The sequence below is a fragment of the Hypomesus nipponensis genome, chromosome 26 (assembly GCF_054491055.1).
Source record: "Hypomesus nipponensis isolate SF chromosome 26, ASM5449105v1, whole genome shotgun sequence".
NCBI lineage: Eukaryota > Metazoa > Chordata > Actinopteri > Osmeriformes > Osmeridae > Hypomesus > Hypomesus nipponensis.
Genome location: NC_140386.1, coordinates 6,758,978 through 6,785,264, shown reverse-complemented (window position 1 = coordinate 6,785,264; position 26,287 = coordinate 6,758,978). Strand labels below are relative to the sequence as shown.

Below are 26,287 nucleotides of genomic sequence, written 5' to 3'. Positions count from 1 at the left end.
CCCTTCCCAATCCCTCCTCTCCGTTTCACTCTGAATCGAAAGCAGCGAGACATAGAAACATAGTTTTATGTTTCACGTCCGTGTTTTACACTGCGTGTAGAAGCCGCCTGAACATTACGGCGTGGTGCACGCAAAACAACAATTGCGGGAGATCGTACCAACCAAGGCAATAAAATGATGTCAGAGGGTACGCCGAAGCCCCCCTCTTTCAGCCTCCTGAGCACACAGCGAAAGCAAGCGTCACGATGAGGGAGGTGGCTTAATGGGCCATTCGGGATCACCTATTTGCTATCACGGCTGTCAGTTATGAATGCGAGCTTTACTATTGGTCATTTTCTTTAGGATTTATCATTCCATCTCGTGAAGCAGCAGTTAATCGCAGCTAACTTTACTGCCATAACCTTCCGCCAAAACGCATAGTCCGACAGATGTTGTTTTATTTTGAATTGTACACGTCAATTGCCGAAGGAAAAGGTCGTCCATACCGCGGATAAATTATTGCCGTTCGTTACGGTTCCGTCGCTTTTATTGTCCGAAGGGAAAACTCACATCTCGCTAGGCGTTTGAAATTGGACACTCCTGGCTTTGAGGCCCGTACTCTGCGCGTAGGGATACGTTGTTGCGTCTGACAATGTGTAGCGAGGTGGTGAAGATGTCTAGTAGAAGAATGAAATCCGCTCAATTGTAACAACGAAAAGGAAGACGTGAGATTAATAACTATATTGTTTGCATACATACTTAGTACATTTTTATCAATGACGCGGGCAGCCCATCTAAACCAGGTCTACCACGCGTGAGGCAAACAGCTACTGTGAGCCAATGCTTCAGGGGTTGAGGCTGAAATTCTCTTGAAGTTTTATGTTTTTTCTCCATTCGAGAATCAGCCTTTCTTTTTACTGTTGGATGCCAGACATTTGAAGAAGAAAGGTAAAAATATGTATTTTTCACTCACACTTTGTAAACTGCGTAATGTGATTGTGATGGTTTTGGTGAATTGTAGGAAATTTGGACTTGTGCGATTTTCAAAAGTTTTTGGGAATGTGTAGTTGAAGCGGGGGATGTAAGTTTTTGTCTGGTTTGGAGGTGGCGAGGGCAGCGAGCTTCAAGTGTGTGATGGTCGCACCGACCGTGGAGACGCAAGGAAACTACCCCTTTGTTCAGTATTGGGATGTTACGATTTAAGGCTTGAATAGCTCGTTTTGAGCCTACCTCACCGCGTGTTTGGGTGGCTAGGCTTTCCCAGTGCAAACTGGCACGTTAGGTCATTGAGATCGACTCATATGTAGTTGCTGGCAAATAACCTAATGTTGATGGTGGGCTTTATCAACTTCTGCTTCGACTTGTCCCCCTTTACAGTTAGGGGTATACAAGTAGGCTACTTAGCCAAGCAAAGTTTCCTTTTAACATTTAGTCGTAGGAACCCCCACCATGAAAGCGGTTTTGCGTTTGGTCACAGGCTAGACTTTTTTTATTTTATTGCACATTTGGCAGGAAATTCCTCATTCCCCAACCCCCACTACCTCCCCCTCCTCTCCCAACTCTCTCTAATGCTCAACTCCAACCTTGAGTTGAAATGGTCATTCAAAGGAAGTTCAATATTTATTGCATGGGCCTTCCTCTGGTTCGAAGCATTGGGACAATTAGCCATGCATGCCACATGTTTTGTAACCCGATTTTTTTTAACCGTCTTCTTTTTTTCTTTTTTCGAGAATGGGACGGTCTATTTAAACAGGGCCTTCCTCTTTCAAGATTGGGATATGAAACGATTAGTTTGCCATTTATTGGCCGACAAGTGAAATTCAACGATATAGTCAAGCCTATCGATGAGTTTGTTGCAAGTGGACCATGTTTAATGGATGTTGTTTAATACGACATGGTTGTCTAGGATGAGTTTCACAACTAGATATTAACACTTTGATATAGTGCAAAGGGACTGGCAACACCGCTGCCCCAACACTACTAGACAAAATATATATATTTTTTATAAATGTTTACCGCAATTGCTTTAACCCGGTCCTTACGACGTTTGTAGGCTATTTATGTATTTATTTGTCTTTTGCTTTTGAAGCAACTGTTGCTTTTGTATGTCTTTTAACAAGACCGGTTTCACAATTTTTTTATTATAACTGTTGACTCGCATAGTAATCTATAATTAATCGTGATAAATGTAGTTTTGGCCTGTCAGTGTTAGCTAGCCTATAGTTGTGTTCAATGATCACTACGCTCTCATTTTGTCATCGTTGATGCATCGTTTCGGTGAAAATGTTAGCAACTGGACTTTATATAATAACGGAAATCCGACTTTAAAACCAAATTCTGTATGTCAACATTATATAGTGGCTCAACCAGGCTCCTCGCCTTGTATTATAGGAAAAGGTTGTGACAAAGAGCCCTTTAATCCGTTTCCTACTATTGATCGCGCCGTCGGAAGTCGAAGATGCTATTCAGCTAGACTTCTGTTGGTGTCTTTTCCACGTAACCCAATGGAATTACCAGTCCGACCGAAACAGTTTGAGGATTTGTGAATATTCTAGTTAGTTTTTCCAGTTTGCGTACTGCTTCACCAAAAGTGTTGCATGGCAATACAGTTTGTTTACACACGAAGCTACGTGTTATATTTGTTCTCTCAAGGTTAGATTAGTTAACCCGCTCTGTTAAGAGCTTGGAAGTGACACTTCTTTAGCTGTCTGTAACGATCAGTTCCCTGGGCTGCAGCACAGCAGGGTTTCTGAGTGTTTCTGCACCCTTCAAGGAATTCACATGTTGAGTTCTTCCCCTACCCCCTCCTCTGCTGTTGTCCTGAACACCTCAACCTTGTAATAGCCAAGGGCTTCTTTCCACTGTTGTCCCAGATGATAGAGAACGAAAGTATCTCTAGGTGACAGCGTGGTGTGTGTGTTTTCCTGTGTCTTGTGGACTTGTGAATGCAAACACGACAGGCCTACACTATACTGTGAGGCTGAATGTTTATGGTGGTGGATTGACGCCACACAGCAGTTGATTACAGCAAATTGCGTGAGTGGCGAGTGACGAGATGTTGTCAAAGAACACCACCTGTTGGTCTCCTCACTGCTCTGCCTGCCTCTAGTGCCTCACTGCTCTGCCTGCCTCTAGTACTTCACTACTCTGCCTGCCTCTAGTACTGCTCTGCCTGCCCTAGTTCTTCACTACTCTGCCTGCCTCTCGTACTGCACTGCCTGCCTCTCGTACTGCACTGCCTGCCTCTCGTACTGCACTGCCTGCCTCTAGTACCTCACTGCTCTGCCTGCCTCTAGTACTTCACTACTTTGCCTGCCTCTAGTACTGCTCTACCTGCCTCTACTACCCTGCTGCTTTGCCTGCCTTTAGCACCTCGCTGCTCCACCTGCCTCTAGTGGCTCCTTGCTCTGCCTGCCTCTACTACCCTACTGCTTTGCCTGCCTCTAGTACCTCTCTGCACTGCCTGCCTCTAGTACCTCACCGCTATGTCTGCCTCTAGTACCTCGCTGCTCCGCCTGCCTCTAGTTGCTCACTGCTCTGCCTGCCACTACTACCCTACTGCTTTGCCTGCCTCTAGTACCTCACTGCACTGCCTGCTTCTAGTACTTCTTGTTCTAAACATCAGACAGCAGCCTCTGTACTTGTAGTACAATGTTACTACTGCTAATGTTAACATGCAGACATACAGTAATCTAATGGTAGCTTGCAGATGTACAGTCATTTACTAATGTTAGCCGGCACAGTAATGTACTGATGTTGGCACACAGATGTACAAAAATGTAGCCTACCATAGTTAACATACAGCAATGTACTAATGTCAACATACACATGTACAGTAATGTACTAATGTTGCTTTTACACATATTCGCTTCCAGTAATATCTCCAGATGTGTTTTTTGGTCCCTGTTGTGAATGGGAGTCCATCTTGGTCTAAACTTTCGCGTCCGTGTTGTAAGGGACAGACATATGCCCAGACTTGTGGCGACCTGATTGGGAGGTATCATTTAGCTTTCATCCAAAGCTACGTACAGGAAGGAGGGATTTGAACAGGCAACCTTTTTACCTACAGCCAAATGCTCTATGCGCACTCCTCCTATAGGTTGGGGTGCCTGTGATGCCAAGATGGCGTCTTCTACCTCTGTAAACAAAGGGGGAGCCAGACTGGGGAGAAAGGAGAGATGGGGGGGGGGGGGGGGGCATTGAGGATGAGACCGGAAGTGTGTGTGTGTGTGTGGGGGGGGGGGGGTGTTTGGTGTGGGTGCATGTGTTCCACTTCAGGAGTGTTGGCCGCCCCCCCCCCCCCCCCCCTTGGTGGTTTGGAATGTACCATACCAATGTGCTAATAACTGCTGTTTAACATCTCAAATCTAAGGACGTTTTCATCATCAGAGTGGATTCCTTTCTCAGGCCCCCATTGCTGTTGGCACCTCAGATTCAGAAAAGCCCAGTTAATACTTGTAGTATGTGCTAAACCAGCTGTAGACTAGCTAAGAATGTTCTTCCCCATCTCAACCCTCACGTTCCTCACAATCCTCAAATGCTAGTACTGGGAGCTCAGTGGTTAGAGCACTCGACTTGAGTTCCCAGGTCCAAATCCCCCTCTGTCGCTTTGGATAAAGGTGTCTGCTAAAGTGAATGCCACACACGTACCGATAGCCCCGGTTCTGTTGAGCTCCACATTTAGACTCTCGTGTCTCCTGTACAAGAGAGGGAGACAGCCTCAGGTCTGCTGGCACAGAGAGCCCAGCCTGTCTGCGCTGTTTACGTTGAACATTTTCACCTTTTAATTCACTCAGCGGACTCTTTGGTCCAAAGCGTCGCACAAATATCGCGCACGGAACGTACACCAGAGCGTCAACAATCAAGGGAGTTGTTCGAAACGGTATTTCGGTGGACCGACTCAAGGACACGGGCTGTATTTACCTCGCAAAAGTAACCACATCAATGCAAGCCGGCACGGCGGGGCGAAAGAACGCCCCGGTGCGGCAATAACAAACGACTCCTGTTACACTAGCGAGCTCATTCAGGTACGGCAAAACAATTGTGTGAAAGGGGGGGGGGGGGGGGGGGGGGGGGGGGGGGAGGGAGCATCTCAATTCCTCAAACTACAGTCCCCTGCAAATCCCGTCTCCATTCCAGAAGTGCGTAGCTCCCCAGTCTAGCAGTGTGTTTGTGGTCTCTGGCTCGTCTAAGTCGGTGTGTGCTGAATCTCTCTCGTAGGGTTGATAGACTGAGGGGGCATGCAGCAGCACCAGAGAATGGCTGCAGTGGGAACTGACAAGGAACTCAACGACCTCCTGGATTTCAGCGCGGTAAGACAGGGGAGCTAGGACCATGGGGATAAGGGTTGGATGTGGGGGGCTGGGTGGGGGGTGGAGGAGGTGTGCGGTGGGGGAGGAGGGGGGGGGGCAGTGAGAGAGAGGGGACCAGGTGTGGGAGAGAAAAAGGGGGGATGTAGGAAGTGGGGAAGGGAGGGGGGGGAGGGTTTGGGTGAGGGAACTAGACTAGAGTGGGCGGGAGGGATGGAAAAGGGAGGGCGCTAGGACCCAGGGCTGCACGGCTGGGAAGGGAAGGAGGGTTGGAGAGGGGACCAGGTGTTGGTGAGGGAGAGAGAGAAAGCGAGGGGGAGAGAGAGGGAGGTAGAGGAGGAGAAAGGGTGAGCAAGAATGGGTTTAGGGGTCTGGAAGCAGGCGTGGGGGAGAGGGGGGGGGGGGAGGGTGGAGGGGAGCGAGGCAGGGAGAGTGTGATTCTGTTACATTTCTCCACATTGACTGCACGCTACAGTACATGCCCTCAGTGTTCCACACATGGGCTCGCTGGGCTGGAATCCAAGCTGGCCGTCACATTCTAGAGCCACTGCATGACCAGCCTACCGTGGCTTCCCTCCCATCGCTCATCCCTCCATCTTGACATTCCTCCATCTTGACATCCATCTCTCATTCCTCCATCTTGACATTCCTCCATCTTGACATCCATCTCTCATTCCTCCATCTTGACATCCATCTCTCATCCCTCCATCTTGACATTCCTCCATCGCTCCAATCTCTCGTCCCTCCGTGTCGACATCCATCTCGACATCCCTCCATCTCTCTCTTCATCCCTCCTTCCTCTCTAAACCCCAGCCAGCCCACCTGGGTACCAGAGATGCAGTGAAGCGAGCCTCCAGCCTCTCTGCTGCATCGCTGGGTTCAGGGTGTCAGGTGACTGTTTGTTTCTTTCTGTCCCCCTCACCCTTCCTCTCTGTCCAGATATTATTTTGCGCTCAGTTAAAGTCCTATTCCACAGTTTTTTTGAGCCGGTCCCCCGGATTCCCCCAAGCCGTGTTTACAAGCATGGCTGTGAGGAACAACTCTTGTTGCTCAGCCAGTTGGCTAGGCTGTGGTTTAGGACTTGGGTGTTTTTTCATCTCCTGTAACTGTAGTTTCATCTCCATAACGTAGTGTTTCATCTCCATAACGTAGTGTTTCATCTCCATAACCTTGTACTGGTTGGGCATCTGGCTCCAGCCCACTGAGAAGCTGCAAGATGGCTGCCGCTCTCGGAGGAGGGCTAGTCTGAGCGCAGCCCGATAGTGTTGCATCATGGGAGATGTAGTTCCCATTCGATGACTGAGACGGACAGTTTGTGTCCTGGTTGACACCTTCAGAGACGGTCGATGTCCCTCCTCTCCGGTGTTTTTCCTGAGTTCACATCTCCTCAGTTTTGATCAGTTGACTTCTGTTTTGAGCTTTGAGTTGGATCTTTATGTCTTGGAGGGAGACTGGACTGACCAACTATCTCTGAATCCTGTGTGTGTGTGTGTGTGTGTGTGTGTGTGGGGGGGGTTCTCTGTGAGTGTGTGTGTCACTGTCTGTGTGTGCGTGCATGCGTGTCTGTCAGTGTGTGTGCGCGTGCTTCTGAAAGCATGATGGCACTGACCAATCCTGTCTCTCCTTTGCAGATGTTTGCACCGCCTGTAGCCAATGGGAATAACCGTAAGACGACACTGGCGAGCAGTCAGTTTGGAGGATCAGGTGAGGAGCCATGTTTGTGTGTGTTTGTTTTGTGTCGCCGCGAGCTGGATCTGGGCAGCAGCTGCTCCATCACGCCATCACACCTCCCGCATGACATCACACACAGAGCCACGGCGACGAGGCGCTCCGATAACCAGAACGGGGGGGGGGGTTGTCTTTTTAAACAGGACAAGTAAAAGGTAGATCTTCACGTGGGACCGCAGAGCTATCGGGTCTTCTCGCTCGTTCTCCTGTCTCCTTCACCCTGAAGCCTCGTGTCTTCTGCTGCTCGCGATCCTTCAGTAGGGTTTAGTGAATGGATGCGTGTTCCAGTAGAGCAGGGCTTTAGATCCAGCCCTCTGGGCCCTGCCCTCGTCTCTCTGCCAAGCAGGGAACAGCCCGGGTGCTTCTCAGTCAGATCAGCAGAACCCCCCCCCCCCCCCCCCGGCTTTTGAGTCTCTCCTCCTGAAGGTTCTGCAATGTTCTAGAACCCTCCCCCTCTGGACGGCGTCTTCTAGAACCCCCCACTCCTGGACGGTCTGTTCTAGAACCCTCCACTCCTCTGGCCGGTCTGTTCTAGAACCGTCCACTCTTCCGGACGGCCTGTTCTAGAACCCTCCACTCCTTTGGACGGCCTGTTCTAGAACCGTCCACTCCTCTGGACGGCCTGTTCTAGAACCGTCCACTCCTCTGGACGGCCTGTTCTAGAACCCTCCACTCCTCTGGCCGGCCTGTTCTAGAACCTTCCACTCCTTGACAGCCTGTTCTAGAACCTTCCACTCCTTGACAGCCTGTTCTAGAACCCTCCTCCACCCCTGTCACCGTGCCAGCATGGGAGGAGGTTGGCTCCAGCCCTTCTCCTAGGGTTTCTGCACCCCATGGCCGTCGTTCTGTTGCCAGAGAAAAAACTAATGAGAGAGGGGGGGGGAGTGGCTTACACACTTGAAACGAGTCACCCCTCCACACTCCCACCCCGACAGGGCTGGCCTCTCCCCCACTGATGAGCAGGAAATGGCTCACGCTTCAGACAATGAGAACCCCCCCCCCCCCACACACACACACACACCCACACCTCGGCTCAACCCTTACCCACAGTACAAGAGCTCGTCACCTCCTGTTCAGTCGCATGTCAATGGAAATGCATTGTATCCCTGGAACGGGGGAGGGAGGGAGAGAAAGGGGTGTTAACAATGATCCCCCACCAGCCATGCGTTTTCCCAACTTTCCCAGATTTAGTTGGGGACATTCCCATATATAGTTTGCAGGCTATGCCGTCGCCCCCCGCACTCACTCATATATATACACACACTCAAATACACACACGCACAACAAGGACCACCTCCTCCTGGCGTCCCCTCTCTCACCTCTACAGCTGCTGACCCACCCCCCACCTCCACAACAAGTGTGTGTGTGTGTTTAAAGATGTGTGAGTAGCTGGTGTTTTCTACTCCAGGCTAGATGTGTTTGTGTGTCCCAGTGGCACCGGGAGACCACTGGTTCCATCAAATCTCAGCTGCCTTTCAAGACCACCAGCCTACATGTAACGTGATTACGTGGTGTGTTTGGCTGCTGGTCCTGGTGCTGTGGTCTGGCTCCTCCGTTCTCAATCAGGTTAGGGCTTTACTGCCTTCTTCTAGCAGGTTAAACGTGCCGCTAAGATACACACACACACACACACACACACAGCGCTCTGCTGCTGTCATAAAGAAGGAACTCGAGTGTAGCAAAGAACCTGGGTTTTATGTGATTATTTGTGACTGTAGTCTCGCCTCGCCCTGCCTTTCTCCTCCCTCCACTTCTACCCCCCTCCTCCTCCCTCCCCCTCCTCTCCTCTGTATTGAGCTACATGCTAGCTGGGTGCCAGTGGAGCACCGTGTAGCCTGACACCTTGTTTGATTGCCTCTGAGTTAATTACTCCACAACGTGTGAAACAATGTTGTCAGAGTTTCCCGCCCCACACCAACTGTCCTCCCTCACTCTTTCCCCCTCCCCCATCACTTTACTTCTCTTCTCTCCCCCTCTCTTAGCCTCCTGTTTCTTTCTCTCTCCCTCTATTTCTCTTACTCCCATCTCTTCCACCACTTACGGGGTGTAAGCATAGGTGATCCTAGCATAGGTTAGCATAGGTTATCCTAGCGTATTTTAGCCTAGTGGTGTTTTAGAGTTGGTTAGCCTAGCATACGTTAGCCTAGTGGTGTGTTAGCATACGTTAGCCAAGTAGTGTGTTAGCATAGGTTAGCATAGCAGTGTGTTAAGTGTAGGTTATCCTAGTTGTGTTAGTGTAGGTAAGCCTAGCATAGGTTAGCTTAGCAGTGTGACAGTGAGGGAGTGAGGCGGATCCTCAGACTTGCCCCTCTCTCCTGTTCTGGCCTGGCTCTCCGCGCTGGCCACCACCTCTCCATACATCACTGCTGTCGCCCACAAGGGGCTGGGGCTGCTCTGCACTGCTACACTCATCATTCATCCTCCCCTCTCTCTCTGTCTCTGTGCTTTTCTCTCTGTCTCTCTCTCACGCTCTCTCTCTTTTGGTCTTCCTCTCCCGCTCTCCCTTCCTCTTTGTCTCTTTCTGTCCCTCTCACGCTCCCTCCCCCTGTCTCTCTCTCTCTCTCTCTCTCTCTCTCTCTCTCTCTCTCTCTCTCTCTCTCTCTCTCTCTCTCTCTCTCTCTCATCAGGCAGTCGCCCATCTCTTACCCAAGCACTCAATCTCTCTTTCTCCCCCCCCCCCCTGTCTCTCTTTCTCTCTCTCTCCACTTGCTCGCTCGCCTTCTCTCTCGCACATTTTTTTAATTAGGAGAAAAATCAAAGGCGAAATATGAATATTCATAAGGTATGCACATTAATATGCACAATTATGCAAATCAGTATGCAATTAAGCGCCTCGTCTCCAGAGAGGCTCAGTAGCATTAGTGGCTGAGACCGAGAGAGAGACAGAGAGAGAGAGAGAGGGAGAGGGAGAGAGAGAGAGTGTGGTTTATGCTCTGCTGGTTTCTAGGAAGCTGGTTTCTCATCAGTCTCATACTGGCTGGCCTTTCTCGACACCTCTCAGGTCCACTGAAACACAGTTACCCTAGCTCATATGCTCAGGCGTGTGTGTGTCGAGCCAGTCTTATTGTGTGGGTGTGTGTCACGATTGCCGTGTGTGTCAGGCCAGTCTAACCTGTGTGTGTGTGTGTCAGGCCAGTCTAACCTGTGTGTGTGTGTGTCCTCCAGCTCTAGATGAGCGTAACGGCTCTGGGTCCTGGGGCTCTGAACAGAACAGCCCCTCGTACAACCAGGGACGGGTAAGGACCCCCTCCCACACACACACACACACACACACACACGTACACACATGCACACACACGCACACACCATCTGTTTGATGCACCCTCTCCATCCACCCTCAGCCCTATGGAGAAGGCCCCCACTACAGCGAGCACGAGGGCTTGACCTCCCCCTTCCTTAGCTCAGGGCTCGGAGGTAAGGATCTACTACTAGACTACCCTATACTAGATCACCCTACGCTACTGTACTGCGTGTTGGTGGCTTCCATGTGACCTGTGTGTGTGTGTGTTCCACAGGTAAAGGTGAGAGGGGTCAGTACTCTTCCTTCAGCGGCCAGGTGAGATCATCCCAACCTCTCTATCTCTCTTTCGTTCTGTCTGTCTCTCTTTTGTTTCTGTGTGTCTCTCTCTCTCTCTCTCTCTCCTCCCCCCTCCTCCAGGTTTCAAAAGCCTACGTTTCTCACTTCTCCTTTCATCAGAAATGATTTGACTGAAACTTTTTTTGGTCTGTTTCCTGGAGGTGTGTGTGTATTAACCTATGTCTTCCTGCCCCCCCCCCCCCCCAGCCTGGGTTTCTGCCTAGTGAGATTGCCATGGCCAGCCCAGACGCCCTGCCCCCCCCCAGTCTGAAGGGGGGCAGCCAGTTCTACCCCTCCTACCCCAGCAACCCTCGCAGGAGGCCCCCAGACGGAAACATAGGTACAGTGGCTGAATAGGGACAAACTGAGTAGCCAGCTTCTGTTATACGTCTGGCTGTATGATGATGTTCAGAGGATGATAAACTCTACTCCCCCCCCCTCCCCTTTTCTCTACCTCTCCATGCATCTCTTGGTCTCTCTCTGTCTCTGTCTCTGTCTCTGTCTCTGTCTCTCTCTCTCTCTCTCTCTCTCTCTCTCTCTCTCTCTCTGTGTCTCTCTCTCTCTCTCTCTCTCTCTCTCTCTCTCTCTCTCTCTGTGTCTCTCTCTCTCTCTCTCTCTCTCTCTCTCTCTAGACACTCAGCCTAAGAAGATCAGAAAGCCCCCAGGTCTGCCGTCCTCTGTAAGTCCTCTCTCCTCCGCACACACACACACTCCTAACCCCTAATGTCACACACACACACCCCCCCAACCCTAACCCCTCATGTCTGTTCTCTCTCACGGTCAGTTCACACGTTTGCACACACACTTTGATCTCGCATGCAACCGCACACCTAAGTGCTCGTCTTTCAGACAGAGGGTTTCTCGTCCCCCCCCGCGCTCTGTTGTGAGTCATCAGTAAGACATGCAGCTGTTGTATACATTTCTAGTGTAACCCTGACTATACCCATGGCCTAGCCAGGGCTGTGGGAACTTCAACACCAAGACCCCAGGCCACAGCTTGGGTTAGCTACAGGTGTGTGTGTGTGTGTGTGTGTGTGTGTGTGGTTGGACCACTCTCACATGGCTCTCACGTGTTGTAGTGCTACTGGTGGGGACCCCCCTAACCCTAACACCATTTCTTTTTTGTGGACTGGGCTTCCCCTTATGCCTCCCCCTCTCTCCTCCCCACCTCTCCTCCCCACCTTTCTCTCCCGTCTCTCCCTCCCCCACCACTTCTCCCTCCCTCCCTCCCTCCCTCCCTCCCTCCCTCCCTCCCTCCCTCCCTCCCTCCCTCCCTCCCTCCCTCCCTCCCTCCCTCCCTCCCTCCCTCCCTCCCTCCCTCCCTCCCTCCCCCACCTCTCTCTCCCCTCCCTCCCCCAGCCTGTGACCCAGTTGTAAGGCACAGTGCTGGGAGGCCTCTTAGCCCCTGTCTGAGCCCAGATTAATGACTGCTGATGAGCCTGTCTTCCTGCCCACCCCTCCCCCTCTCCTCACTGGATCTCCTCCTCTCTTCTATCCATCCCCCTCTTTCCTAACCCCAACCCTGTCCTGTGTCCTAGTGTTGGGGTCATGATGCCCTGTCCTGTATCCTAGTGTTGGGGTCATGATGCCCTGTCCTGTATCCTAGTGTTGGGGTCATGATGCCCTGTCCTGTATCCTAGTGTTGGGGTCATGATGCCCTGTCCTGTGTCCTAGTGTTGGGGTCATGATGCCCTGTCCTGTATGCTAGTGTTGGGGTCATGATGCCCTGTCCTGTATCCTAGTGTTGGGGTCATGATGCCCTGTCCTGTATCCTAGTGTTGGGGTCATGATGCCCTGTCCTGTGTCCTAGTGTTGGGGTCATGATGCCCTGTCCTGTATCCTAGTGTTGGGGTCATGATGCCCTGTCCTGTGTCCTAGTGTTGGGGTCATGATGCCCTGTCCTGTGTCCTAGTGTTGGGGTCATGACACAGGATGGGCTGGGGGCTACCTGTCTCTTCTCCTCCTCCTCCAGTCTGTTCTTCCCCACCACCTTGTCCTTGTCTCTTCACTTCCTTGTTTCTCCTCCTCCTGTCTCTACCTTCTCCCCCCTGTATTCATCCTGGTGTGGAAACACACACACACACACCACACGGTGCACACACGCCTGGTCACAGTTGTAACCCGAGACCCGTTAAAACCCCATTAGCAGGGAATTTACCCAGAAATCCTCTCTTCCTAAGAATGCAGTGATCTGGCAGCCATCTTTGTTTCCGCCGAGCCCCATCCCCAGCACATTCCCCCTTCATATTCCTCAGCTCTAAGACCCAATTTAAAGCCTACCGTTATGAGATGCGCTTTGCAGCTTGTTGTCAGTGAAGTAACCAAGGTAGTTAAAAATTCCCACTTATCACCCCCCCCCCATATCCCCCCAGCTTTGTTGAAGCCATTTACATCTCTTCTCCTTGTCCCCAACACCATTCCTTATGTCCCTATATAAATCACCACCACCACCACCTTCAGTGGTCTGCACCCTCCTCTCCTCCTCACCCCCGCCTCACTGCAACAGCAACCTCCCCAGCCTCTCTCCCTTCATCCGCCTCTCTCCCAGCCACTCCCTCCCTAACCCCCCCCCCCTTTACTTCCCTCTTTCTCTCCCACCCCCCTCCTTTTTCTCTTCCATCCATCCATCCCTCCCTCCCCGCCCCCTCTTCCACCCCTCTCTTCCTCTCTCCATGGCCTCTTCTCTCTTCCATCCCTCCCTCCCCTCTCCCTGCCCCACCTCTCCTCTTCTCCTCTCTTCCATCCCTCCCTCCTCTCTCTTCCTGCCCCCCCCCCCTCTCTTCTCCTCTTCCATCCCTCCCTCCTCTCTCTCCCTGCCCCCCCCCCTCTCTTCTCCTCTTCCATCCCTCCCTCCTCTCTCTCCCTGCCCCCCCCCCTCTCTTCTCCTCTTCCATCCCTCCCTCCCTGGCTCTCCCTCTCTCCCTGGCTGTCGTCAGCCCAGCTGCCTGTGGAGTTGGACGGCGTCCAGCAGAAGGCAGATGGCCCTGTAATTAGACGAGCATCTCTCCATTCCCTTTCCACTTCTCTCTGTTAAATCAAATTACAGACCAAAATCCCTGCTCTGGATTAGCATTCTCTGCTGCATAGCCCCTCTCCGACGGTCTCTCTCACCCTCTCTCCCGACGGTCTCTCCGTCTCACAGGCAAAGAGGCGGAGAGACAGTCGCCGACAGTGTCTCTCTGTCTCCGATTGAGCTTGAAAGAGAGACTATCTGACGGTCTCTTTCCATCTGGCTGTCTATCTCACTGACTGTCTCCACCTTTCTCTTTCTCTCTGACTTTCTCTCTTTCTGCCTGTCGCTCCCTCTCTCATTTTCTTTCTTTCTCCCCCCCCCCTTCCCATAGAACAGTTCATGTCAGTGACTGAGTGACTCATAAATGTGTGTGTGTGTGTGTCTGTACGCTGTGCTAATACAGCATCCATTGTCAGGACTAGCTAAAAGATTATTGAGGGACTGTTGAAAAATGGCCAATGTCATTACCTGTGTTTTATCTACCAATTCGTAGAGAGAGAGAGGGAGTGTGTGTGAGTGTGTGTGTCTGGTCTTCTACGGTAGAGAGGAAACCCACACTGCGTGTGCTCTGGGACTGAAGCCGATGGTGTGTGTGTGTGTGTTGTAACTTGGTGGTGGTGGTGTGTGTCTGTAGGGGTCTGTGTGTCTTCAGGTGTATATCGTCTGTTGTAATGCGTGCGTGCGTGTGTGTGTGTGCGCACAGGTGTATGCCTCCACTTCTGATGAGTACGTCCGGGACGGTGGTGGGTATCCTGGGGCCAAACCAGGAGCGGTCTACCCTGGCTCCTTCTACATGCAAGGTGAGCCAACTCCCCTCCTCCTGGGTCTAGTAGCTCTCCGCTTTCAGGAAGAGTGGCCGGAGCTAGGAATAGTGTGTCAGTGAAGGGGGGGGCCGGGTGTTCAGGTTGTGTAGAAGCATCTGCAAAATGGGAACATCGCAAATGCAAGTGTGTACCTCGGTTAATACGCTGGAATGGTTGTGGTGTGTTTGGGAGGGAAGGGTGTCCTGAGATTATCTGTTTTCAGGGCTAGGCTAGCCTTAAAGAGTGTGTGTGCTAAAGGAATACAACTATAATTGTGTACCGGTATGTCTACCCACTCCTCACCCCTCCTCCAGAAGGCCTCCACCCCTCGTCGGACCCCTGGTCCCCCTCCGGCCCCCTAGGCCAGGCTGGCTACTCTGCCATGCTGGGACCCCCACACCTGGGCCAGACGGGCTCCTTCTCTGCCCTCAACCCCCAGGACAGGATGGTGAGGCTGCCTCTCTCTGTATCTCTCTCACATCATAATTACCCCCCCCCCCCACACTCCTTTGCTGACTCTCTCTTTTGCTCTTTCCTTGTCTCTACCCCCCCTCGACAGAACTACCCGCTGCATACCAGTGAGGTTAATGGCTTCCACCATGGCCCCGCCCCCGCCTCCGCCTCCTACAACCACGCCCCCGCCATCAACGGAGCAGACAGCATCATGGGTATGTTTGAAATCAAACCAACTTCTCCCGGTCTGTTCTTGTCGAACAAGTGGCCGGACAGAATCAGAAACTCCAGGTGATGGCTTTAGCCTGCTATCGTGTTTGTAATTATATGCCATTCTATCATTCTTGTGACCTAAGAGCTATAGCTAGCTATGCGCTTTTACATGCTAGACTAAGCTATCATAAGCTCGGCACTGCCGTTCCATGCTAAGCTATGCTAGGCTAAGCTATTGTAAGCTAGGCAATGCCAGACAATTCTATTGTAAGCTAGGCAATGCCAGACAATGCTAAGCTATGCTAAGCTATTGTAGGCTAGGCTGTGCAAATACTATGCTATGCCAAGCAAGGCTATGTTAGCCCGTTGATGGTGTGTGTTGATGTGTTTTCTCTCCAGCCAACAGAGGCAGCACAGCAGGCAGCTCGGGGGAGATCGGAAAAGCTCTGGCATCAGTGAGAAACGCCTCTATTCACAACAATCAGCTTAGTGTGTGTGTGTGTTGCCGCATGTGTTTTATGTCTGTTCGCGTACGCGCGTAACCATCTCTGTCTGAAGGCTGACCGTGTTAGCGTGCGTGTGTGAGCGCGTCTTGTGTGTAATTATCCCTGTCGAAAGGCTGACCATGCTGTCCTGTATCTTGCAGATCTACCCGTCGGACCACAACAGCAACAACACCTTCTCCCCCTCCCCCTCAACCCCCGTGGGGTCCCCGCAGGCCATCGGAGGTACTGCACCCTCTGCTCACCAACGTTCATTTTGCTTTTAAACCAAAGCGACATGCAGATAATCCGCATAGAAAGTCGAGTTGAAAATCGAGGATTTGGATTTCGGTGTTGGAAACTGTGTTTACCAGGCCATGTCTCTGCTACCGGGCACAGTGTTGCCATGCTTACATCTCAGTTACCAGGCAGAGTGCAACAATAACCACATCTCATGAGCGGTTAGGAACATTAAGAGGTAGAACAGATGTCACATTTTTGTTCGGAATCAAATGGAGGACAGACTTGTGAGGAGATGTGGAGTCTGGGGTTGGACCTCTAGCTCCCCCTGCTGGTGAGAAATGGGAACTGACACGCATCTCCCACATGTGTTATACGGCGACCAATATCTCAACTCTCAAGCCAGTCTCTGTGGCGCTGTTATCTTGAGACCCGGACACTGGGTGAAGTAGAGATGTTATGGCTCAGGTCCCAAGGAGGAGCATTATCAAGGGGGGGGTTGTTATGGATGAGCTTGTTCGCGAGAAATTTTAAATCTGAACGCGTCTGCCGCCATGTTGAGCCTCTCCAAGAGACGGAGCCATTGGGTCACTCCATTGTGGCCTCCCTCCATGCTCTGAGAACCACCCTGTTGGCCAGACCGCTCGACTATCTCCTTCAAACGGGCTCTGCACCCGTCTGAAGGAGGAGATAGTCCGTTGCTTACCCATGAGCCTTTGCATATATTGCGAAAGGGACTTTGCTCTTGGCCACAGAGATGGGGCCAGCTTTGGCTAACTGACTGCAACACGGTGGACGGCCAGATTGGCTACCTTTGGCCTCTGAGTGGATTTATGTCTGCAGAAAAGTTGGTTAAGTTCGTGGCTCATTTTGGGTTCTGTTGCCATAGGGGACAACTGGTCAGACAAACTGTGGAATTCTAGTGTCATATCTCAACCCGTCTGTTCAACCTGGCCCTCCAAGGCTGCCGTCCTAATGTGTGTGTGTGTGTGTGTGTGTGTGTGTGCCTCCCAGGTCAAGCAGTATCTCAGTGGCCCAGACCTTCCAGTCAAGATGCCATGTCGCCCAACTACGAGGGCCAGCTCCACGCCCTGGTCAGTGCTCTCCGCTCTCTCTCTCTCTCCATCCTGCCAACTGCAAAGCATACACACATTCACAACCTCTCCAAGCCATTTACAATAGAATACTCACAGAAGTATTTCCCAAACGACCTAAAAGACAAAACGGTGATTGTAATCTCATCCCTGTGTATTCCTCCCATTCTGCATGACAAATATTTTCATTAACATAGTTGGCAGACGCTTTAATCCAAAGCGACAAATAGGGAAGGGATTTGAACCTGTGTTCCGCAGTGTAACGTTCTAACCACCGAGCTCTCACGCCCCGCTCTGCAGCAAAACAAGATGGAGGACCGCCTGGAAGAGGCCATCCACGTCCTGCGTAGCCACGCCGTGGGCCCGGGGGGGCCCGGGGGGCTAGGGGGGCCCCACTCTGACATGCACAGCCTGCTCAGCGCGGTGCACAACGGGGGCCTGTCTCAGGCCTTCTCAGGCGCAGGCTTGGCCCTGAGCAACAGACACCCAGCCATGGTGAGGAAGGAGCTTGTGTGTGTGTGTGTGTGTGTGTGTGTGTGGTTTTGGGGTGTGTGTGTGTGGTTGTGTTGCGTGTGTCCTAACGGTGCCGTGTTCCTCCAGGGAGGGGCCCTCCACGAGGAGGCCACGGGCCTGCCGCCCCCCAACAGCACTCTGCTGCACGGCCACCACGCCTCCGGACCCCCCCAGCCGCCCGGACAGCCAGAGGGCTTCACCAGTGGGTCCAACACCACACCCGCCTCTCTCTCTATCTCTCTCTCTCTATCTCTCTCTCTCTCGTGCTCTCTCTCTCGTGCTCTCTCTCTCGTGCTCTCTCTCTCGTGCTCTCTCTCTCGTGCTCTCTCTCTCGTGCTCTCTCTCTCGTGCTCTATCACATTCTTTCTCCCTCTGTTTTTCCTCAGTCTTTCTCACCCCTCCTTCCTCAAGTCCCCCCCCCCCCCCCCCTCTTCCGTGCCCTGACCACCTCTCTCCACATTTTCTCAAGAGCCTGGCCCCGCTCTCACTGTAGGGTAATGTTGACCCTTGACCTCTAACCCCTCCCCCAGGCCTCCCTGGCAGTGTGGCGCGCTCCACCCACTCCTCCAGCGGCTCGGACATCAAGAGGGAGGACAAGGACGACGACGAGAACTCCTCCATCGCCGACAAGTCCGAGGAGGACAAGAACGAGAGCAAGATGGCTCGAACCAGAGTGAGGTAAGGACAGCCCACCCGGAACCAGGGGGTCGGCCATCTCGGCCCGGGCCCGACAAACCGCCGTCTGACTGACCGGAAACGGATTCCGGAAAAACCGCTTTGTAGAAAGGCGCGAGGGAGCCGTCCGGTGTTGATTGCCTTTGTCCCACATAGGTGGAAATGCAGCATGGAGGGGGGGCTTTGGTTTCCCTTCCTCTGCTCAGTGAGCAGTTGAGGCCAGCGAGAGCCTGCTCCGCACGCACACACACACACACACACACACACACACACAGCTTGGTGTTCCTAGTCATCTGTCTTGTGAGGACTGCTACTGTATGTGCTGTGGCCCCTCCCTGAGGTTTGTTAGGTTTTGACTGTCCCCCCCCTCCCCCCCCCTTTCCTCCCCCCTCCTCCCATCCTCCGTTGTTTACAGAAAGGAGGCGTTGGCCCTCCAGATCCTCTCTAACCTCACAGACCAGCCCAACGAGTAAGTCTCCTCTCGTAGGATGCTGCGCCAGGCGCCCCGCGCGCGCGCGCGCGCGTTTAAGACCAGCGAACATACGTGGGCTTAGTCATGGTTCAGCCGTGTGTTCATAGCAGGGTACATGTGTCTTTTGCCAGGGTACATAACCGTACGTGCATGTTTATTTCCAACCTATGTGGGATGAAAAGTAATCTTTTTGTGCTTTTGTTCCAAGCACTAAAAAGCAAGCCGTTGGGAATTGTGTGTCTCTACGCCTAGTTAACACTGCCATGCATTTTCACGGACTGTGCACTGGAGTGCAGCCAGTGTGTGAAATGTGTTTTGAGTCTGAACCATTTTCATAATTGCTGCATGTGGTTTTACCACGCACAAATACGGGCGTCTAAAGTTGAAAACTCATGTCCGGGTCCGTATGGATGTGTAGGACCAATCAGAACGCTGATGTTTCGGGAAAAAGTCCTTCCCCTGGTACACAAACCTGCATATCTGGCTCCGCCCACACTCGGCAGCCAGGCCCGTTAACATGCAGCAGAGCAAGTTGGTGTTCCAGGTAGGCACGCCTACTTCAACAGTTTGGTCCCAAGGCTTCATCCCATTCTTTCTCTCTCTCTTTCCTCTCCTATCCTCCTTTCCCTCATCCTCCTCCTCCACTCCCCCCCCCCCATACTCCTGCTCCACTCCCCCCCTCCATCCTCCTCCTCCCTTCCATCCTCCTCCTCCCTTCCATCCTCCTCTCCCCTCCATCCTCCTCCCTTCCATCCTCCTCCTCTCCCCTCCATCCTCCTCCTCTCCCCTCCATCCTCCTCTTCTCCACCCCCCTCCCCCCCCCCCCCCCCCCAAAGTCAAGACGACGAGGAGGACGACGAGGACCTGCCCCCGGAGCTGAAGGTGGAGCGCGAGAAGGAGCGCCGGGTGGCCAACAACGCCCGCGAGCGCCTGCGCGTGCGCGACATCAACGAGGCGTTCAAGGAGCTGGGCAGGATGTGCCAGCTGCATCTCACCAACGATAAACCTCAGACCAAACTGCTCATCCTACACCAGGCCGTCAACGTTATACTCAACCTGGAGCAACAAGTTAGAGGTACCGAGCCTTACTGCTTGTACTTGGACCACACACTAGGGACAACCCCCTGCGCACTGGGTAATGCGCAATAGATACCCGCACGCTAGGAGCTAGACACTTGGTAAAACATGCTAATTCTTAACCATGCTTGGGTCGACATGCTAGATATATGACATGCCTAGGAGTCAAGACACCTATACACACTAGCAAAAAACAGACACATGGTATTGAAGACTGGTTGTTCACCACGCTAGGGACTACATACGAGTTACGACGTGCTAGGTACTACATACGAGTTAATACATGCGAGGGACTCCATATTAGTTACTATATGCCAGGGACCACAAACGTAACCTCCACACACTTGAAGCTGACCCCTTGCTGCTCCAGGTTGAGTATGACGTTGACTGCCTGGTGTTGGACGAAACGTGCCAGCTAGAGGTCGGCTCTCCGCTCCCGCCACGTACGACCCCCCCGTGTTACTGTATTCTCTGCTCTCTCTCTCCCCCCCTCCCCCCAACAGAGCGCAACCTCAACCCCAAGGCCGCCTGCCTGAAGAGGAGGGAGGAGGAGAAGGTGTCCGGCGTCGGCGAGGCGGGCATGCAGCTGTCTGGAGGGCACCCGGGCCTTGGAGGCGACGGCCACAACTCAGTCAGCCATATGTAATACCAGGTAATGCTGCTGGGGGAATGCTAACGCTAATACCAGGGAGCCATGTGGTGGTAATGTTAAAGCTAATACCAGGGAGTAATGTAGTGGTAATGCAAATGTAATTACCAGCGAGTAATGTAGTGGTAATGCTAACGCAATTACCAGGGAGTAATGTAGTGGGAATGTTAATGCTAATACCAGGGAGTAATGTAGTGGGAATGCTAAAGCTAATACCAGGGAGCCATGCGGTGGGAATGCTAAAGCTAATACCAGGGAGCCATGCGGTGGTAATGCTAAAGCTAATACCAGGGAGCCATGCGGTGGTAATGCTAAAGCTAATACCAGGGAGCCATGCAGTGGTAATGCTAAAGCTAATCCCAGGGAGCCACGTAGTGGTAATGCTAAAGCTAATACCAGGGAGCCATGTAGTGGGAATGCTAAAGCTAATACCAGGGAGCCATGTAGTGGGAATGCTAAAGCTAATACCAGGGAGCCATGTAGTGGGAATGCTAATACTGCTGTGGTAGTACTATTGTAATACCATCCATTTTTCCTGCTCCAGATTTCTGGAAATCCATTGGCTGATGGGAGACAACCTGGCCTTACCTGATTCTTCCACCTATCCCTCAGTGTGTATGTGTGTGTGTGTGTGTGTGTACATATACTGACAGTGATGACAATGTGTGTGGTGTGTGTGGTGTGTGTGTGTACGGCCATGTTCAGTTTCCAGGCACACATCCCCACACACTCAAATTCACGCATTCACACTGCCCAAACTGACACAATCCGTCTGCCCGTCACCACCCCCAGTCCCTGACTTACCAGCTCAAATGTGAAGAACTTGTTTTTGATTTGATTTTTTTATTTGATTTTGCTATACATATTATTTGTTAGTTTATCTTCCATGATAAGATGGAGTAGTGTTGTTCTGGGACTACACACACTGCCGAGGGCTGCCAGGAAAAGGCCCCTGACTAATAACTCATATAATCAAGGATTTGTGCCTAATTCTTACATGTTTTATACCACAAGACATTTAAGCAAATTGCTTACGTGCAAAGGAACATTTGTTAAGGGATTTGCTTATGTGTATGAGCAAAGGTTTTATAAATGTAGTGTTCCCTGTGTAATGGTACAGTCTTACATATGTTATGTAGCCAAACCCAGGAGAATGAAAGGAAGATTGACCTTTTACCCCAGGACGCAGTTAGGGGGTGAACAGGAAGTTGGGGGTGCCTGACTAGTTCTGGTGTCGATCACGTTAGTCTTTTTAATTTGTTCTTCCTTCCCCTAGACATTTGTCGTGATGGTTGCTCCTGTGCATTCAGATGTATGCTTGGCTGCAAAGAAGGCGGGCAGAACTTGAACATCCTGAAAGGCTCCTGGCCTTAGTTAGTGCTCATGTCCCCGGAATGTCCCCCATCATTTAGCCACCCTCCCCTCCACCCTACTCTGACTCCAGACAGGCCACTGTAACTAGTGGTTGCAAAGTCGTCTCCCCTTAAAACGATCATTCCCATCAATTTTCCCCAGGCACCCGAAGCCACGCCCCCGTGTGATTGGTCAAACGGACGTTGACGTCGCACATTCTGTTCCGTGGGATGTGCTTTTCTAAGTTGAGTAAATAAAAAATAATAATTAAAAAAAAAAAGGAATATATATACAAATATATATTTTTTGTTAGTCTATACAGTGTAGATTTCTAAATAACAAATGACAATATTAGTTGGAAGTTTAGAGTGTATAGTAGATGAGTGAAACGAAGATATTGAAATTTTAAATGAATTTTCCATAACGGCTACCTGTGTAGTGAGCAGTGAGTGAGTCGGGGGCACCCGGTCTGGGTGTGGAGGTCTACAGAGACCGCTCACCCGACTGGAGCAGAAGGTCCCAGCTGGACCTATCCTGTGTTTTATAGAGATGAGTTGATTTTTTTCTCAGCAACAACCCCACAAAAATATATATCATTTCAAAAATGTTGGTTCTTCAAACAGGGCCGTGTTGCAGGTGTGTGTGTGCGTGTGTCGCTGTTCTGTTGCAGTGTTCTTACTGGGTCTGCCTCCGGGGCTGTGTAGCTCTGGGCCGACAGTAATTATGCAAACTGGTTTTTGAATGTACCATTCATATGTCCCTCCTAGGTTTCCTTCCTTTTTTTCGTTTCTTTTGTTTACCTTTTGTTTCCAAGTTCTATCTGCGCTCTTCCTACAGGGTGCTGGTCACTACACAGACGATGTCCCGACATCGTCATAGCGACGTTGTCGTTGTTGTGTTGTTGTTTTTGTGCGTAAGGAACAGGAGGGAGGTGGGAAACAGTGTTAATTCCTGTGATAAGTTATTGCCGTGTCGTCAGACCTGAACTAGATTTCCCCCCCCCCCCCCCCCCCCACACACACACCTTTCTCCCTGAAATCTTTTAGATGTCAACTCTTCTGCATGGATGTAAAAGCGTATGGTTGGTCTAAGAGGAAACCCTCGAACCAGGCGGCTGCTTGGCGATCAGTGCAGGGGGGTGCGAGGGTGGGAAACGAGGGGGCAGGTGTGATCCCAGGGGGAGGATGGCATCGTGGATCTCCTGTGGTCGTAGTATTGGTGATAAAAGATTTAAGTTTACTTTTTAAGAAAAGGAAAAAAGGGGTGGGAGGAAAGAAAGAAAAAAAAAAAAATGAAGAAAAAACGAAACACATTTTACAAATCAATAGTGTGGCCTTTTCCTTCTCAAGACTAGCGATGTCAAGAGAGGAGAGTGATGCCTTTTCAGTGCCTGAATTTGTCTTTTCTTTAACTCTGCGACAGTTTTCTCTTGTCCACCCATATCATTTCACCCAGTCTCTCTGGTGAGGCCACTCCTCGGCAGAGTTTACCTAAACTCCTTCACACACATTTCAGGAAGAAGCTTCAAAACGGGAAGCGATCGAACCCTTCTGCCAGTGTATCTAGTTGAATAAACATTTAAACGATATTTAGATCTCGTTAGTTTTTCTATGTTTTTGTTTTTGTTGCTTTTTATTGCAACTGGATTTGGCCAGGTGTCCAAACAGCTGGTCAGTGAAGGTTGAGTTGGGTCCTGTTTTTGGTTTGTTGATTTGTCAACCTCCCCCCACCCCCACCCCCCCCCCTCTCCCGGCTTTCGATTTCAAGTTTACTGGGAGATTAATTACAAGCCACCATGAATGGAGCCTCTCAACGTTCTAGAACTAGCGTCAGGTGGTGCGACGGCATCATTCCAGAACATCCCTGTATCTTGACTCATCTGCAGCGACTTCTATTTCCCTCTTGAAACCTCTCTTAAATAATCCTCTCGAAAAACAGTCTCCTGGAAGACTTCAGACAGCAACCTCTCCTAAGGGGTTTATCAAGTACTCAAATATGTGTCTATTACAAGGTTAATGTGTACTAAATATTTGCGATTATTTTATTTTTTCCCGTCCCAGAAATGTAAGAAAGGACTGATATGATTTGCTGTCATTGAGTATTTTGTGAACATCCCACGATGATTGACTGATGTACCATCTGTGTTCTGAGGTGTGGGGTGGGGGGGGGAGGGAGGGAGGGAGGGAGGAAGGGGGAGATGGAGGGTGTGGTTTCTGTGTCTTGGGACCTGAATGAATGACAGGTGTCTTGTTTGAACACTTCAGAGGCGAAGACTCCTCTCTCTTCAGTCTCGACGACATGGAAAAGCAACAACTGGAAACCTGTATTAAACACAGCGGCAGCACGAATCGATCACACGTTTTGTCATTTCTAATCTCGATTCGGCAGCAACCTTCTGCTTTCTCCTGTCGGTATTCGGTCAAGTTGGCTGATCCACACCAGAAGGGGGAGGAGTTTTCTCCTGCGGTGTTCAAACATGGCCGCTCACAGCGTCCAACCCTAAGAGACGGGACACAATCACAACTGCTGTGGAGTCTTCAGAGTGCCTCCAGTCCCTGTCTCTCAACTTTTAGTTCTTTTTATTTTTTATTTTATATAAAGTAGTTATTGAGAACTGTCCTGTATATAACAGTAATGTAGCAATAAATGTGCCATTTTTAATAACAGAATTATACCTTTTTCAATGTCTGGCTTTTGAATCTTGTATACATAAAAAAGGAAAATAAAGGAAAACATTGTAATAAAGGGGTTCATCATAGTATGGCAAATGAATGTATGCTCTAGTCTACTTGGTAATAAAAACTGATTTTATAAATTTAGCAAGAGACATGCAAATACAGCGTTTAAAAAGAGCAATGGTAGATCTAGGATTGCTAGATCAAGCAGTATTTCAGTGGCTAGAGTCAAGAATGGGCTACAACTAGTCACATGTATTGTCTCGGAGTACAAAACAGGTGGCCTACGATTGTGTTGAATTGATGGATTATACAAATACTTCCCCAAAGAGAACCGGAACTCCAAAAAATAGCACACTTCACCTCAAGGATGTATTTTCAACGTGTTCATATTTGGTTGTGTTCCTGGTGGTTTGGTGGATAAGCATGTGTATCGTGAACGTGAAAGCCTTTCTGAAGGGTCTTGGGTTCAAATCCCATGTATGGCTTCATTGATCAGCCCTAAAGAATGCAGAAAGTGTCCATAATATTAAAATATCTTTAAGAAAAAAAAAACACTTAGCTTTCCATCATCGTCCTGTTCCATCTCAACTATGACGGGAGGCAAGCATGATGCAAACTGAATAGCTTGCTCAGTGGAGCCCCAGCCGTATTCCAGTCATGAGCTGGGATTTGATGCCAAGTTACTGTGTTAGACCTCCATACATGGTTTGCTTGCTTACCCATTAGGCCACTGGAGGCTCACTTGCTAACATTTATGTTTAAACCGGCCCTTCTTTAAGACAACATACAGCAAGGAAGCATTTGTAACGTTGCACATAGTCCACCAGCCAGTTCTGAACCCAGATGAGCTGGGACCTAAGACCAGCCTGAATAGTATCCATGCTTATCCACTAGGCTATCAGGGACTCACTTCCCTTACCTGTCGGGGTTACGTTTCTTTAAAAACACAATTTTTTCCTCCAAAAGCACATCAGGGGCCATGAACCGCCAAACTTCTGCTCTTCAGACAATCACACGAACCCTCCCACCATAAATGATGGATGTGGACAGTCACACTTGCTCATAATCACTCAGTTGTGAAACACCTGGCAATCATTGGTGTTGATTGGTAATCAGAGAACATATGACCAATACCACCTATCTAGATAAATAAGATCTAATGCAACAATCCCCAGTAAAGAAACAGTTAGCAGATCTAGCTCTAACATTGAGTCTATGGGGAACCAAATGCCCAAAACTGACTGCGTGGTTTCGACCTCACACTTAACCTTAAGGATGTATTTTCAACAAGTTCCTGTTTCCTTGTGTCCCTGATGGCTCAGTGGATAAGCATGTGCACCATGAAAGTTAAGGGTCTTGGGTTCAAATCCCATGGAAGTCTACAATGGTCTTTCCTTGCAGAAACGGGCTTTTTAATTACCTCACACTTAACCTTAAGGATATATTCTCAACGAGTTAATGTTTGCTTGTGTCCCTGATGGCTCAGTGGATAAGCATGTGCACCATGAAAGTTAAGGGTCTTGGGTTCAAATCCCATGGAAGGCTACAATGGTCTTTCCTTGCAGAAACTGGCTCTTTAATGACCTTAACCTTCAGGATGTATTTTGAACGAGTTAATGTTTGCTTTTGTCCCTGATGGCTCAGTGAATAAGCATGTGTACCATGAAAGTTAAGGCTGTGTTGGATTCTTGGGTTCAAATCCCATGGGAGGTTGCATTGGGCTGCCCTTAAAGAAGTTGGAAGTGTTTGTAATATTACAATTTATCTTTAGAAAGTCCACACAACTTTAAAAAGTTATTTATATCATCTTCCTGTTCCATTTCAAGCATGATGGGAATTGGGAAGCTTGCACAGTAGAGACCTGGCTGTCCAAGCATGATGGGAACCAGGGTGCTAGTATGTCGGAGGTCCTGCTGCGTGTCGGAAGGCCCTACTGCAGTTCAGGCATACAGTACAGGACTGATGGGAACTGGGGTGCT

At 50.5% G+C, this 26,287-nt stretch overlaps 1 protein-coding gene across 6 annotated transcripts; it reads left to right on the top strand.

Moving 5' to 3' along the window:
• Positions 1 to 349: 349 nt before the first annotated feature.
• tcf3b (transcription factor 3b) lies at positions 350 to 24,299 on the top strand. 6 transcript variants are annotated; one of them, XM_084692536.1, is made up of 22 exons: positions 351 to 927; positions 4,776 to 5,006; positions 5,200 to 5,291; positions 6,920 to 6,992; positions 10,182 to 10,252; positions 10,358 to 10,430; positions 10,532 to 10,572; positions 10,801 to 10,933; positions 11,226 to 11,272; positions 14,310 to 14,406; positions 14,724 to 14,857; positions 14,969 to 15,077; positions 15,475 to 15,530; positions 15,722 to 15,803; positions 16,812 to 16,891; positions 17,192 to 17,386; positions 17,492 to 17,606; positions 17,935 to 18,082; positions 18,495 to 18,548; positions 19,388 to 19,626; positions 20,132 to 20,280; positions 20,822 to 24,299. In XM_084692536.1, exons 3-21 carry the CDS (start codon positions 5,220 to 5,222, stop codon positions 20,272 to 20,274), a joined length of 1,962 nt encoding a protein of 653 aa, XP_084548662.1. In that variant the 5' UTR covers positions 351 to 927; positions 4,776 to 5,006; positions 5,200 to 5,219; the 3' UTR covers positions 20,275 to 20,280; positions 20,822 to 24,299. The 6 variants fall into 6 exon arrangements, with proteins under 6 accessions (XP_084548663.1, XP_084548664.1, XP_084548665.1 ...); XM_084692537.1 differs by lacking the exon at positions 4,776 to 5,006 and having other exon boundaries at positions 350 to 927; positions 14,727 to 14,857; XM_084692535.1 differs by lacking the exon at positions 4,776 to 5,006.
• The last annotated feature ends 1,988 nt before the right edge of the window (positions 24,300 to 26,287 follow it).

What these genes read in the sequence shown, in the direction of transcription:
- tcf3b (XM_084692535.1), top strand. Translation starts at nt 5,220, where the DNA reads ATGCAGCAGCACCAGAGAATGGCTGCAGTGGGAACTGACAAGGAACTC. An exon ending in ACCTCCTGGATTTCAGCGCG is followed by an intron (nt 5,292 to 6,919) that starts GTAAGACAGGGG and finishes TCTCCTTTGCAG; the next exon opens with ATGTTTGCACCGCCTGTAGC. An exon ending in GCCCCCAGACGGAAACATAG is followed by an intron (nt 10,934 to 11,225) that starts GTACAGTGGCTG and finishes CTCTCTCTCTAG; the next exon opens with ACACTCAGCCTAAGAAGATC.